This window comes from Osmia bicornis, chromosome 1 (assembly GCF_907164935.1).
Source record: "Osmia bicornis bicornis chromosome 1, iOsmBic2.1, whole genome shotgun sequence".
In the NCBI taxonomy this organism is placed as follows: Eukaryota; Metazoa; Arthropoda; class Insecta; order Hymenoptera; family Megachilidae; genus Osmia; species Osmia bicornis.
The window spans coordinates 3,929,581-3,943,166 of NC_060216.1; the positions used below are offsets into that span (position 1 = coordinate 3,929,581).

General features: G+C 37.0%; 2 protein-coding genes and 1 long non-coding RNA gene across 3 annotated transcripts in view; all 3 read right to left on the minus strand.

Annotated features, from left to right (window-relative positions):
- The window catches only part of LOC114881186 (structural maintenance of chromosomes protein 4), a 29,781-nt gene extending 29,383 nt beyond the window's left edge, over positions 1-398 (minus strand). The window contains exon 1 of the mRNA XM_029197890.2: positions 308-398. The gene's annotated coding sequence lies outside the window, so the exon portion shown is untranslated. The remainder of the gene's footprint in view (positions 1-307) is intronic.
- Positions 399-1,870: 1,472 nt separating this feature from the next.
- On the minus strand, positions 1,871-3,262 carry LOC123987772. The gene is made up of 3 exons (XR_006829377.1): positions 3,048-3,262; positions 2,811-2,959; positions 1,871-2,030 (listed from the first exon to the last, which is right to left on the minus strand). It is a non-coding gene; the product is annotated as an uncharacterized LOC123987772 (long non-coding RNA).
- A 7,856-nt stretch (positions 3,263-11,118) lies between these two features.
- Positions 11,119-12,925, minus strand: LOC123988201 (EPM2A-interacting protein 1-like). Its single transcript, XM_046287392.1, has 2 exons — positions 11,471-12,925; positions 11,119-11,388 (listed from the first exon to the last, which is right to left on the minus strand). The coding sequence occupies exons 1-2, from the start codon at positions 11,720-11,722 to the stop codon at positions 11,119-11,121; spliced, it is 522 nt and encodes a 173-aa protein (XP_046143348.1). The 5' UTR covers positions 11,723-12,925.
- Between the last annotated feature and the right edge of the window lie 661 nt (positions 12,926-13,586).

A 13,586-nucleotide genomic window follows, 5' to 3' on the forward strand; every position in this document is an offset into this window, starting at 1 on the left:
TGTAAAATTAGTTTGAGGTTAGAAAGATACTAATATTTCATACAACAATGTGGTTTGTGATTTTTTAATGGTCATTATAAATTCATATATCTTATGTAAATTATTATCACGAATCGAATACTAATTAATAACTTCTTAAATAATAGAACTTAATGAAAAATAATAAGTTATAATATTCTCCCGCCTACACATTTCTGTTTCATATTACCAAAGTAATCATAACTATATTCCTTATATAACTTTGATGTAGGTACGTACACGTACGTTTTATTATTATTTCATTAGTGAAAATGTTTTAAAATATTACCTTTTGCAACATTTGGTTTATTATGTCCCAAACAAGATAGCGGAAGAACGCCGAAGATTCAAATTTGAAATATATTTAACGTACGCACGCGATACCGCCAACCGCTGCTATATAGGGACTTTTTGGTAGAAAAATGTTATAGTGTTGTTGCGTGCGCCGTTCGCCGTTCCAGGTTATAGGGATTTTGGGACGTGAGTAAAGCCGGGTATCCACCGGCAGGGTTGGGTCATCCGAGCGTTTTCTAGAGTTCGTTACATTTTACAGTATTTTACCGCGTTGCGAACCTCGCCTGTATATATATGTGCAATATCGTGTGAATTTAGCTGCAGGCTTGTAATCGCAAGTGTTGAATGAAATGTAATATGGCGACGATGCCATAAGAGTATGACTGCAGCATGTCTGCATTATGTTATATCAATGCTCATAAATTAGGAGACAAAATCAGTGATGCCAGAACCGTGGGACGTGGGACAAATTTTTACCCTCTCCACGACGTCTCACGACGTCCCAGTGACTCCCCTGCCGCCGTTGTTTCATCTAACACAAGCGCGTTGTCCCACGTGTCCGTGTGAGCTCTGCGGGTTTGGCAGAGTTCGGCTGCTCTCGTCATTTCTACGTTATCGGCTCGATGCTCAAGCCGCTAAAGCACGTGGCAGCAGCATCGACGAATCGACAAAATAATATAATTTCGTACATGGCAATATGGCTGAATTAAGAAACCAGGAGAATCAGTTCGAATCCCGATTTTACGGTTTCAGTTCTGATTCTTAATGCATTAACGTTTTTTTAATACATTAATACTATGAAATACATTAACTTGGGAAGCAGTTAAAAGAAGGAGTTGAACTGCATCTTTCTTTGATATTTTTTTAATTAATATTTAAGTAATTTCTTCAATTAGATATTACTGTTATTCTAACTATTACAATACGTAAATCCGAAGACATACGAGGAAAATTGGTTAGGTTAAATTGTAAGGATATAAAGAAATTTCAATCTTTAACGGTTTGTTAGTTTTATTTCTTATTCCTTACAACTATTATAATTTTATTCTCTGAATGGTTATTACAATGAAAGATGGATTAGATACAATTTGATTCCTCATTTAATTTGTTATACATATACATATCAGGTTTCTTGCAACTATTGCACCTGGTCCACGCTTATACGATATTGCATATTATACTTTCCTATAATACAACAAGGAAACAAAACTATAATATAGTGATTACCATAATACAATAGAAAATGTTAAGCTTGCTATAAACCTTATATTTTTTTTGTGTACTTATGCTGCACTTTCGCTTCGTTGCTTTATAATGACTGATTTTTCTTTTGAATGAAACTTCCACTAGCGTATTGACGAAATTTTTCGATTAAAACAAGATCAAACACGACATAATTTGAATTATAGTTACTTTATATATTTGCATTAGGTCTTAAATAAATAAGTAAATATAATGCAAATTATGTCGTGTTTGGTCTTATTTTAATCAGAAGAACCTTACAATTACACTGGTAAAAGTTTCATTTAGCAAAAATGAAAAATAAAAAAGTTATTGTTGAATCAGATGTTTTTTTTTGGCCCTTTAATTCTCGGACCTCTTTCTCTTTCGCTATTTGTCTTTTTTATTCAAGTCTTTAGCATTCAAGAACTCACTCGAGCCAGCGTCAGACACTTTCAGGAGAATCGGGAAAATCCAGCAGAATAACACATTCTATACTGAAAGAATATACTAATTTATGGTAATTATTGAGATTAGGTTACACCTCACCGATTTTGATGAAATTTAAATATATTGTAAAACTCAACATTTTGAACAACTTTCTCCTGTACATATAACCGCCGCTCGGCCTTAGTTTTCGAGATATTTTCGAAAAACTGTTGAAACTAACACATTGAATTCTGGCCATCCGTGTGTGTCCGTGACAACGTACGCATTAGTATGGGATCGCCGCTTTTCTACTGTTTCTGCAGGTAGCAGCACGGCGACCAATGACCAATATATACCTTGTGTACTTCTGCATTCATGATTTCAATGTATCGTAGCTATGATGACACCTGGGAATTTAATATAGCCTAACCTAACCCAATCTACTCTTCCTAATCAGTGAATTAAGTTAGGTTAGGGCAAAGTGATATTCTGGTCGCCGTCAGGCAACCAGACACACATACTGAGATTCAAAATCATGAAAATTAGTTAAATTTAATTTTTAAGCCCATCCGTAATATATGTATATATATATTGATGTCGGTCGCCGTGCTGCTGCCTGCAAAAACAGTAGAAAAGCGGCAATCCCATACTGATGCATACGTTGTCACGGACACACACGGATGGCCAGAATTCAATGTGTTAGTTTCAACAGTTTTTCGAAAATATCTCGAAAACTAAGGCCGAGCGGCCGTTATATGTATAGGAAAAAGTTGTTCAAAATGTCTAATTTTACAACATATTTAAATTTTATCAAAATCGGTGAGGTGTAACCTAATCTCAATAATTACCCTTTTTTTTAGTGAAACTGAAGAACAAATACGTCCTTCCCGATTTCAATGATTTTTTGATATGTTATAAAAATTGATGGTTAAACTTCGTCTTAGGGGACCAAAAATTAACGGGTCCAAAATATGTATGTGTTCTTGTAGTTTTTGATCTGAAAAGTCCGAAAATGCAAATTAAATGTCCAGGAAACCAATAGTTCAAAAGATACGAGTATATAAAAATGTGTGTACTTGGCGTACTTTGACAGATCAGTACGATGCGATATTGACTCTCCCCCGCGTCCAATCCTTTGTTTGGACTCTATTTGTTGGGTGTGAGTACCATCAGTTCCTATCAAATCCGAGGGGATATTGTTTATAAAAAAAAAAAACTTAACCTTAGGTATACCGGGTTTAGGCCACCACTTATATAATTCTGTTTTACCGACGGCGACTCCACTCATTGGACAATATGGCGTCGTATTGACCTGTCAAAGTACGCCAACTATACACATTTTCATGTACTCGTATCTTTTGAACTATTGGTTTCCTGGACATTTAACTTGCATTTTCGAATGTTTCAGGTCAAAAACTATAAGATTTGATACTTTTCATCCAATAATTTTTGGTCCCCCAAGACGAAGTTCAGCCAAATTGATTTTCTGAACAATTTGGTGAAATACTGATTACTTATGAAAAGCACCCCGAAAATAAATCTGTTGCCAGAGTTATTAAAATTTTTTTAGACAGATAAGTTAGTATGTTTTTTCAGCATAGAATGTGATATTATGCTGGACTCTCCTGATTTTATGTTACGTCCAAATATTGGATGAATAGGTAACGAAAATGTGATGCTGGAAGAACAACACGGCTGGAGCGAGTTCTTCAATGCTGGCGAACGTAGAAAAGGACAAGTAGCGAAAGAGAAAGAGGTCCGAGAATTAAAGGGCCTGAGAAAAAACATTTGAGTGAAACAATATTAATTCAACAATAACTTTTTTATTTTTATTTTTTGCTAAATGAAAAATTTACCAATGTAATTGTAAGGTTCATCTGATTAAAATAAGACCAAACACCATATAATTTACATTACTTTTACTTATTTAGATATAAATAAGTAAATAAATAATTATAATTCAAATTATGTCATGTTTGATCTTGTTTTAATCAGAAAAATCTCATAAATACGTTAGTAACATTGTCATTAAAAAAAATTTTGATTGTGTTAGTATTGACTCACACGTACCTACACGGGTATTAAACTTGCTTTCTTCCCTGTACGCTGCTTCGACTCTCGGCTGTCACCACATCAAAGACGAGCCGAACTCGCTCGAGAAACTGTGATTTCTCTGGCGACACGCAAAAATTGGTCTGATTCATCGTACATAATACATATAGCTATTGTAGCATCCGTGTGTCATTTAGGTGTTCGGACGCGGTTGAGAACCTTTGTCGATCGAGGGAGGTTTATGATCTCAAAAGGCCCAGCGCGTTCGTCGTCGGGAATAGCTCTTTGACTCGAAGGACGAGTCAAAGCAGGGCCTTTGTCTATCGGTTTTCGCTCGGTTCGGTCCTACGAAATCACGTGCAAGTCATAAATAACCTAACGGTTCCGCTGTCCCTCGTGCGTCATCGATAGAAGGAAGAAAGAAAGAAAGGACATTTTCAAATGCCACCACTCTTATGCTAGAGTTTTCAGGCGATTTCCGGATATTTTTTGCTTGCCTTTTTAGTCGGCTAGAAGACTTCGTACAGTTCGGATCGCGGTCGTGACATGGTTAGTTCGCGAGTGCAAGAGCCGAATCTCTTTCGAATTTAGAATAATCGGATGTCGTTGGGATGTGACTAATACAGCCACACCGACGACCCGTAGGGCTGGTTACATCACGTAACCGCCCTGATTACTCGGATGTCGTTCGGATGTCGACTGTTGCAGTCGCACCGACGACCCGTAGGGTTGGTTAGATCACGTAACCACCCTGAATACACATTAATCGGATGTCGTACGGTTGTTGACTAATACAGTCACACCGACGACCCGTAGGGTTGGTTACATCACGTAACCACCCTAACTACACATATTACAATCGCATACAAGACACCCGTGGTCGTGACGACGATCCGGTAGAGTGGTTACTCCATGTAACCACTCTGATTCGATATTGTTGTTCAACACGGAACAACCCGATAGGGTTGGTTACTCCACGTAACCACCCTAATTACACAATACAAAATACACGCAATCGTACTTATGAGCCGGAGAGCAATGGCTTCACATGTGACTATTTTGATTTAAATACGACATAAGATAATATTACATGCGATCACTCGCACCTCGCTTCAATTCGTTTTATTTTTATCCGATTTCGAAAAGGAGGAGGATACTCAATTCGATCCTAGATTTTTTTTTTATGTATGTTCACCGATTACGCCGAGACGGCTGGACCAATCGGAACGAAACCTTTTGCATCTGGTAGAGTATCTCTCCCGATTGGTCCCGTTATAAAAACATTTTATATTTTTTCACTCCAAACGCTTTTTATTGCAAAAAAACGTATTATTTCACGTACGTGCGGCGTACGGTCGCCGATTTCTGCGAGACGGATAGACCAATCGGAACGAAACTTTTTGCGTCTTGTAGAGTATATCTCCCACTTGGTCCCGTCAGAAAGGCATTTTGCATTTTTTCATTGCTAACGATTTTTTTTGCAAGAACGTAATGCTTGATTTACATTTTTCACCGATTACCGCGATACGGATAGACCAGTCGGATTGAAAATTTTGCTTCTTGTAGAGTATATCTTCTAATTGGTCCTGCAAAAAAATTTTTGTATTTTTTCATTCCTAACGACTTTTATCGCAAAATACGTAATACTTCATTTATATCTTCCGGCGTTTATGCTGTAGGGAATGTACCGATAGCGATGAAACCTTTCACATTTAGTAGGAGGTATATCCGCGATGATCCCACTTACAAAAATTTATGAAATTTGTTGTTTATTAACAACTTAAATTCGGTCAATTTTTTTCGGTTTATGGTTATTAGCTAAGCAACAGAAATCTAAAATCACCTTACACTATCCTACAAGTACTACACGTTCCACTAAAAAGTGTGAAATAAAATAATTTTTAACAAAAAACAAATCCGACTTCGAAATGCACTAAAAAGTGTCAAATAATTTCTATTTCATTTATACCAATATTCCATAACTATTAATAATATCTACTTAATCGTTAAATAGGATACCAAATACATTTCAAAGTTTTCGGAGGCGGCGCAAAATTAAAAATACCCGAACAAACGATGCTGCCAATAACGATTTCATTGCGGTATAGCAAGCTTGATAATTAATAAGTCGTAAGAAAACAAGTTCGAAACGTTACAGATACGGCCGAAAACATTTGTAATTGTAATGCCTTGTCTACACTCGTAGACAAAATCGCGCAACTCGTGTCTATAGACAATATTCCGCAACTGTCTATAGACAAATGGAGAACAAAGCGGGCGTCTATGACTGTTCCATAGACGAAAATCGCAAGTCTATTGTCTTCCATCTCGAATGGAAAACTTGAGACAAATTGCGCTACATCTCGTAGTGGAGACGTGTTCATAGACAGAAACAAATGAGTCTATGTCCAGACCTGTGTCCATTATTGCGTTTTCGATCATACTGTAATTATGTGGATCCCAGAGAGGACATTATTATTAATAGAAGATTTCCACAATGCAACATGCTTATGGGATGTTACATCGGCGGACTACAAAAACCGTATAAAAAAAAAGTTACCGTGGAAGGCATTGCTCAAAAACATAAAGTTTCGATTCCCGATATAGAAAAGAAGATTCACAATTTGAAAACTCAGTTTTATCGTGAGCATAGGAAGGTAAAACAGGCAAAGAAAAGTGGTGCCTCTCCGTTCGAGTCCGGCTGGTTTGCATATGATAATTTATTGTTTCTCCTTCGAGGAACGGAATCAAGAGGTAGCCGAAACACCGACTGCGAAGATGTAAATGAAAAAAATAGTGAAGTAAGTATAACTTTAAAAAAAATTAATATCGATTTATTATGAAAAAAATTTACATTCGCATGTAAATAAAACAAAACAGAAAAAGACATATTAAGGACACTTTTCATAATGCAGTATTATACATAATGTTATTGTAATTTTTTTTTACTTAAATTGTTTGTCAGGTTTTTTATTTTTTATTTAACACTTATCATCTTGCCATGGAACTGCTCCTTCAGGGGAAATAAAATAATCTCGAAATTCATTTCGAATTTCATGCAAATTAACATTTATTCTCCTTGGAATATTTTGGAGATTTATCAAAGAATTGTGATCGTCCACTTCCCTTCTCCAAGATCCCATAATCAAATTCCCATCATCATCGTCCAAATCAAATGTACCATGCGGAGTATAGTTTCTTCTGGATTCAGAATTCCTCCGTAAAAAATTATGCAGATAAATGCATGTCATTACCACAGATTCCGTTTTGTCCGGACTTAAAGCTATAGGTTTTAGTAACACTCTAAATTTGGATGACATTATTCCGAAGACATTCTCAATCACTCTTCGTGCTCTACTTAACCGATAATTGTATATTCTTTCTGGAGAACATGCTCCTGGCGTACGACTTGGGTATGGCTTCATCATGTAAGTTGATAGCGCAAACGCATCATTAGCCACGAAAACGAAACGAACCGACTTTGTTCTTCCTGGTAATGGCTCTTCATTAGGCACATTCAGCGTTTTTCTTTCCAAATCTGTGTACAATGAAGTGTACTTAAACACGCCACCATCAGAAATGCGGCCTTGGCATCCAACATCTGCATACAAAAAATTGTAGTTGGCATCGGCGACTCCAAGCAACACTATACTAAATGTCCCTTTATAGTTAAAATACAAGCTCCCACTGTGCTCCGGTGCCACTATTTGTACATGCTTTCCATCAATCGAGCCCAGGCATCGAGGGAAGTTCCATTTTCTGTTAAACTCTTCGCTTATAGCTCTCTATCTAGTTTCTGAATTCGGTTTCTATAATATAAACAGACCAAACAAGGAAACTAGTATCTTAGTAACTACGGTATTAGGTGTGTTCAATTTCTTTTGTATTGTATTTAGGTATTTTTATATAAGGGAGCAATAAGATTATTAATAGCTTTCATTGCTTCTCAGAGTGGCACCAATCCTGACGAAGAATTATCTTGCCATGAAAGTTTTAATACTGATGATGAATCGCAGAAAGAGATTGCTCCAACCTCATTCAAAACCCCTACAAATTTAAAGCGTCCACGGAAAAGTGAGGATACAACAGTGCAACAAGCGGTAAAATGCATGCAGTCACTGTCTGAAGTAGTTTCTGCCAGAGATGAGTATACAGTATTCGGGGAACATATAGCTAATAAAATGAGAAACTGTAAAAGGTCTCATTTAGAAATATCTATAGCCCAGCTCAAGATCCATAACATTCTACTGTGTTTGGAAATGGGAAAGTATTCCGAAGAAATTCCGAAGTCAACTCCTTCGCCACTTCTTTCTCCATTACCATGCTCCTCAAATACCCCCAGCCCTTCAATGTCAAACACTTCTGCTTCAGACAGTGAATGTATTATTGGTGGAAATATTAATAATAACAGTGAAGATGTTCATTCATTTCTAAAGCACTTTTCCCCCTTATAGAAAGATGTGACCCTTCTATTAGTACAATAAATATATAATAATATTATTTAATCATATTTTTCATTTAAATAAATTTATTGCATTAAAATGTTTTTGGTGTTATAATATGATTTGCACAAACCTGCACAAATATCTTTAACGATGTTATGATGGCTTCACAAACTTCGGGAACAAACTGAGAAATAGCTTGTTTAGAGATCCTGAAAGTATACATGAGGCTGGTAAAAGAATCGCCACTTGCCAGGAAACGAAGTGTTACTGCCAAACGGAGAGAAGCTGGTATGGTTTCTCTAAATCTGGTTTCTTCTTTTGAGATTTTACTACCAACCATCTGTAGAAAATCTTCAAAATCTAAAGGAGTTAAACGCGTAAAATTTCGGAAACCCGAACCATCCTCTAATTTCAGCTTATCGAGAAGATTTATTCCGAAATTAGGGTCATTCCAAAATATGGCCCGCATCCACCAACGTTTTCGATTTTTCTTCTTTTTAGCATTCAAAATTAATACCGCACATACAGCGATACCACAGGCAGCAACGTCTGAACTCATGGTGTTGTGGCGACTAACTGTAGATGTGGACGCGTGACAAAGTCGATCGACTGTGTTGCAAATTATTCGCGACTGTCTATAGACAAAGTTCTCGATTTGTCTATAGACAGTCGCGCGATTTTGTCTACGAGTGTAGACAAGGCATAACGATTATGTCAGAAATTGGCAGCACTCCTGATGTACATGCACTGTACTGCAGTTCACGAGAGACCATACTTAACTCGCGTAGCTGACTAGGTCTAAAGAGATTTTTAGTAACGTGTGTTATTCCCCTCTACAGCTTGCTTCGTGTTATGCTTTACATATAAATGATGGGCAGAAATATACATATGACGTACGATAACTGATAACCGGTGATGATATTGTAAAGTTTCACGATACAATGAAATTCCTATTATTTTTCGAAAAAAAAAAATGATGTGAACGCAAAGTAAAGAAGCAAGCTGTAAAGGGGAACCACACGGGCTATTAAAAATCTCCCTAGACCTAGTGAGCTGCGCGAGTTAAGTGCGGTCACTCGTGAACTGCAGTATAGTTAATTCACAATGGGTATGTTGATTCCCGTTGAATATAGTTTACTTGAAATTATCAAATGGGTCATTTATCATAGGTTGCCGACGCCCGAGTTAGGATCTTCCTAGTAGAGGAAAAATTTTTAATTTTGCGCCGCCTGCGAAAACTTTGAAATGTATTTGGTATCCTATTTAACGATTAAGTAGATATCATTAATAGTTATGGAATATTGGTATAAATGAAATAGAAATTATTTGACACTTTTTAGTGCATTTCGAAGTCGGATTTGTTTTTTGTTAAAAATTATTTTTCAATTGTTCTGCTGCCATCAGGTAACAGATTTTTCAAAGTTTCTCATGCGTTCAAACAATGCACTAGGGTCTTGTAAATTTTTCTTTTTTCGTTTTATTTTCTATTTTAGTGTTTTTTATTTAGTATTCTATTTTAGTTTTTAGTATTTTCTATTCTAGTGTTTATAATTTATTTAGTTTCTTGTATTTTTTTTTTGGTTATTAATATTTTGTATGTTTTTTTTTGTATTTTGTTTGTTTATTGCTACTTTGTGTATTCTTTTTGTGTTGTGTTTTTTTTATTTATATTTTACTAGCATCCCCGTCGCGGCTTCGCCCGCTCTCATAAATAGAAAATTCGAGAATTTGAAGTAATAATTGTTGTATTATTTTTTGGTGATCAATCTCTAGTATTTCAGAAAAAGTAGGTGTTGCTGCCTGCAGGAACAGTAGAAAAGCGGCGACCCCATACTACATAACGCGTACGTTGTCACGATCGCACACGGATAGGCAGAATTCAATGTAATAGTTTCCACAGTTTATTAAAATAATATAGCCTATGTCACTCCAGAGAAGGCGAGGAAGCTACTGTTAAAAGGGTCTAGCCGTATAAGCATAGTGAATCGGCCCCAGCAACACTTTCGGTTGATATTTATACCACATAATGCTTTTTGCCTAAACAACAATTGTGTGCAATTTCAACCCCCTACCCCCTCTGATAAGGGAGGTATGAGGGTAAAACGCAAAACCTTTATCATTTTTTTTCTCGGAAACTATTTAAGATATTTGATCACATTAAAGTGCAAATACATAGTAGGTATTCATTAGCTGTATATCATATTTTTTTTCAAAATTTTTATTCGATGATTAAGGGTTGAAAATTAATAAATAAATTTTTGAAAATGATTTTTATAAACAATCCGTTGGATGACACCCACCGAAAAAATTAAGAATAATCCTTTACTATTTAACTATTATCTGTAAAAATTTAAAAAGTGTCGGATTGGTACATCATAGTTAAAAAAAAATAAAACCAATGCAACGCCCTTTCATAAGGCAAAGCCGGCCTGAACGTTAGAGGCGCTCAACCTAACCGACCTACAGGGGAATACGTAGCGCCGACCCGCCACGTTTCTCGTACCAGAAACAGCTCTCAGAAAAGTATGAGCTCTTCTTTCCCTAAACTGTGTGTTAGTTAACAGTCATTTATTTAAATAATATATTAACAATTTAAATTTTTTAATTAAGTTTTCTGGTCCTAACTTTTAACGTCCGTGTTTTCACGGTATTTCTCGTTTTAAGTATGTGGGAGCTCGTTGAAGTTTCTGCAACGATGCCTCAGCTGTTTGCAGCTGTCCTCTGCCATCATTTCCACTCGTCGCGTTAATGTTCGCCGCGACAGTGAAATGCTTTTACATAACTCCGTTTTCTCGGGGCAAACCTGCTCAACCACCGCCAAAACGCAGCGCCGTATCATTTCCCCATCCTGGAAGCTGCACGTCGATTTTGCTATTTCCAGTGCAATCATAAAACTAGCGCGCACAGCAACTTGGTTATTGCAGGCATTCTAAAAAGACACACACTTTAATATATTGTTTGATGTGAACTATAAATACATTGTTGACAGTTTACTTTCTAAAAGATCTTACTTTTTCAGCCTGCTCCTCCAATGTGGAGGACACTTCTGCCGCCCTCTCTTCCGCACTCAGAGGACGAATCTCCTCCTCATGATTGTTGTTGAAGTGGCGCTGAATATTAAATCTTTTATTTGAATTCAGCTGTTTGTGGCAGATTAGACAAAGTGCCGTATTATTATGTTCCATAAACAAGAACTCCTGTTCCCACTGAGGGTTGAACTGCCCCCCAGAAGTGGACCGCTTCAGTACGGACGGGCCGGCCATACCTTTTATAATCACTACATAGTAACATAATCAAATCAATAAGTTGCTATGCAAAATGTGGAACATTACGAACTGAGGAACCTTACTAGAGATATCAGTAAATATGTACTTACGGTGGAATTACTCCTTAGTAACACAAATCAAAAACGCCAAAACACTTTATCTCACTGCACTTTACTTCGCTTGCTAACTGAACTCACTGATCGCTGTTTGGAAAATGTGCAATCGGTGCGTTTTCCGAGGTTCGTTAGACTCGTTCGTAGAATGCTGTTTTCCGGGGATGAATTTGTGATTGGAGAAAATTTTTGTGGAGGAGGATACAAATGCAAGAATTTGGGGAAATGAAGGTGGAGTTAAAAGACACGGTGGTGGGGTTGTTACACGTTTCTTCCGAAAAAACTGCAAAGGTGAAGGACAAGAACGAGGATGAGGTACTTTTATACATTGATTTATATTTCCAACGGTATGCCTTCCGAAGTGTCCTTTTGTAAATTTGGTAGGCGCTACATTGGTTTATAACGGTTAGCACGGTAGAGTTAATAGACATGGTGACGGGGTTGTTACACGTTTCTTCCGAAAAAACTGCAAAGGTGAAGGACAAGAACGAGGATGCGAACATGAGGTACTTTTATACATTGATTTATATTTCCAACGGTATGCCTTCCGAAGTGTCCTGTTGTAAATTTGGTAGGCGCTACATTGGTTTATAACGGTTAGCACGGTTTATGACTCCTGCGCCGCGAACGCTGTTTTACAGCCGTCTTCAACCGGAAAATATTCATCGACACATTTTCCTAGTACAAATCCGATGGTCGTGAAAGCAATTGTAAGCGTTATAAACCGGGACATTATAACTAGCCTTTCTCCGTCTCTTAAAGAAAGTAACAGTTCGTGAAATATTATTCTACATTTAAATATAAAAATAATTATAATTAAACTTGATATAATTAAACATTACATTATTTAAATGCCCATTGCTTTACGTTTCGAATATTCTGTCGTGTAATCATGCCGCGTATTCGTACCACACATTCATATCTCCGTCACCTCGACCGCCGCAGCTCGATTTCTCCTACAATGCTGCCCCACCACCTCGAAAGAGCGAATCAGTAGAGTAAACGCGCTCCCAAAACAGTGTCGCTGTCAGACGCGCTCTTTGAGCCGGTTTCGTGCCCATGCCTGGGCTAGACCCTTTGGTATCAATCGGATAAGTAGTTTTTGAAATTTTTCTGTAAATACAAACAAACGCTGTCTCTGTATAATAGTATGAGTATGATATGATATGATATGATATGATATGATATGATTGTAATATATATGTACCTACTAGAAGTTAGCCCCCCACTTTTAAAATAATTAAAATTTGACAATTGTGCTGACTTGTGCTAGGTTTGTGCTACATTGTGCTCGAATATTAAAATCGTAATATGAAAAATACGATGGAAAAATGAAAAAAAAACTATTTTTTAGGCCAGCCCCCCACTTTCCATGTATTTCAATTTTTCCAATTGTGCTAAGTTGTGCTAACATTGTGCTAAAACACCGCTCAAAATTATTGATTGCTCATGAACAACGAATCCTATTACACCGACGTGGTGCCGATGCACTTGATCACGACCACGGTTTGAACGCAGAGCATACCCAACACTCTCGTGATTCGGCCCGCACTAACGACGCGCTCTGATTGGCCAGTGTTTTTCGTTAATAACTCGAAAATGAAGCCTTTACCAATATTTTGGCAAAGGAAAAAGTTGTTCAGAATGACCTCACTAATCATCCCTCTTCGACTCCTACCCCAGTTCTGGGACACCCTGTATATATATGTCCGCGCATGCTTATATGAGAACACTCCTTTAATACTGCA

Coding starts and splice junctions, on each gene's coding strand:
- LOC123988201 (XM_046287392.1), bottom strand. CDS start 11,722: ATGGCCGGCCCGTCCGTACTGAAGCGGTCCACTTCTGGGGGGCAGTTC. Junction 11,389..11,470: donor TGGAGGAGCAGGCTGAAAAA/GTAAGATCTTTT, acceptor GTGTCTTTTTAG/AATGCCTGCAATAACCAAGT.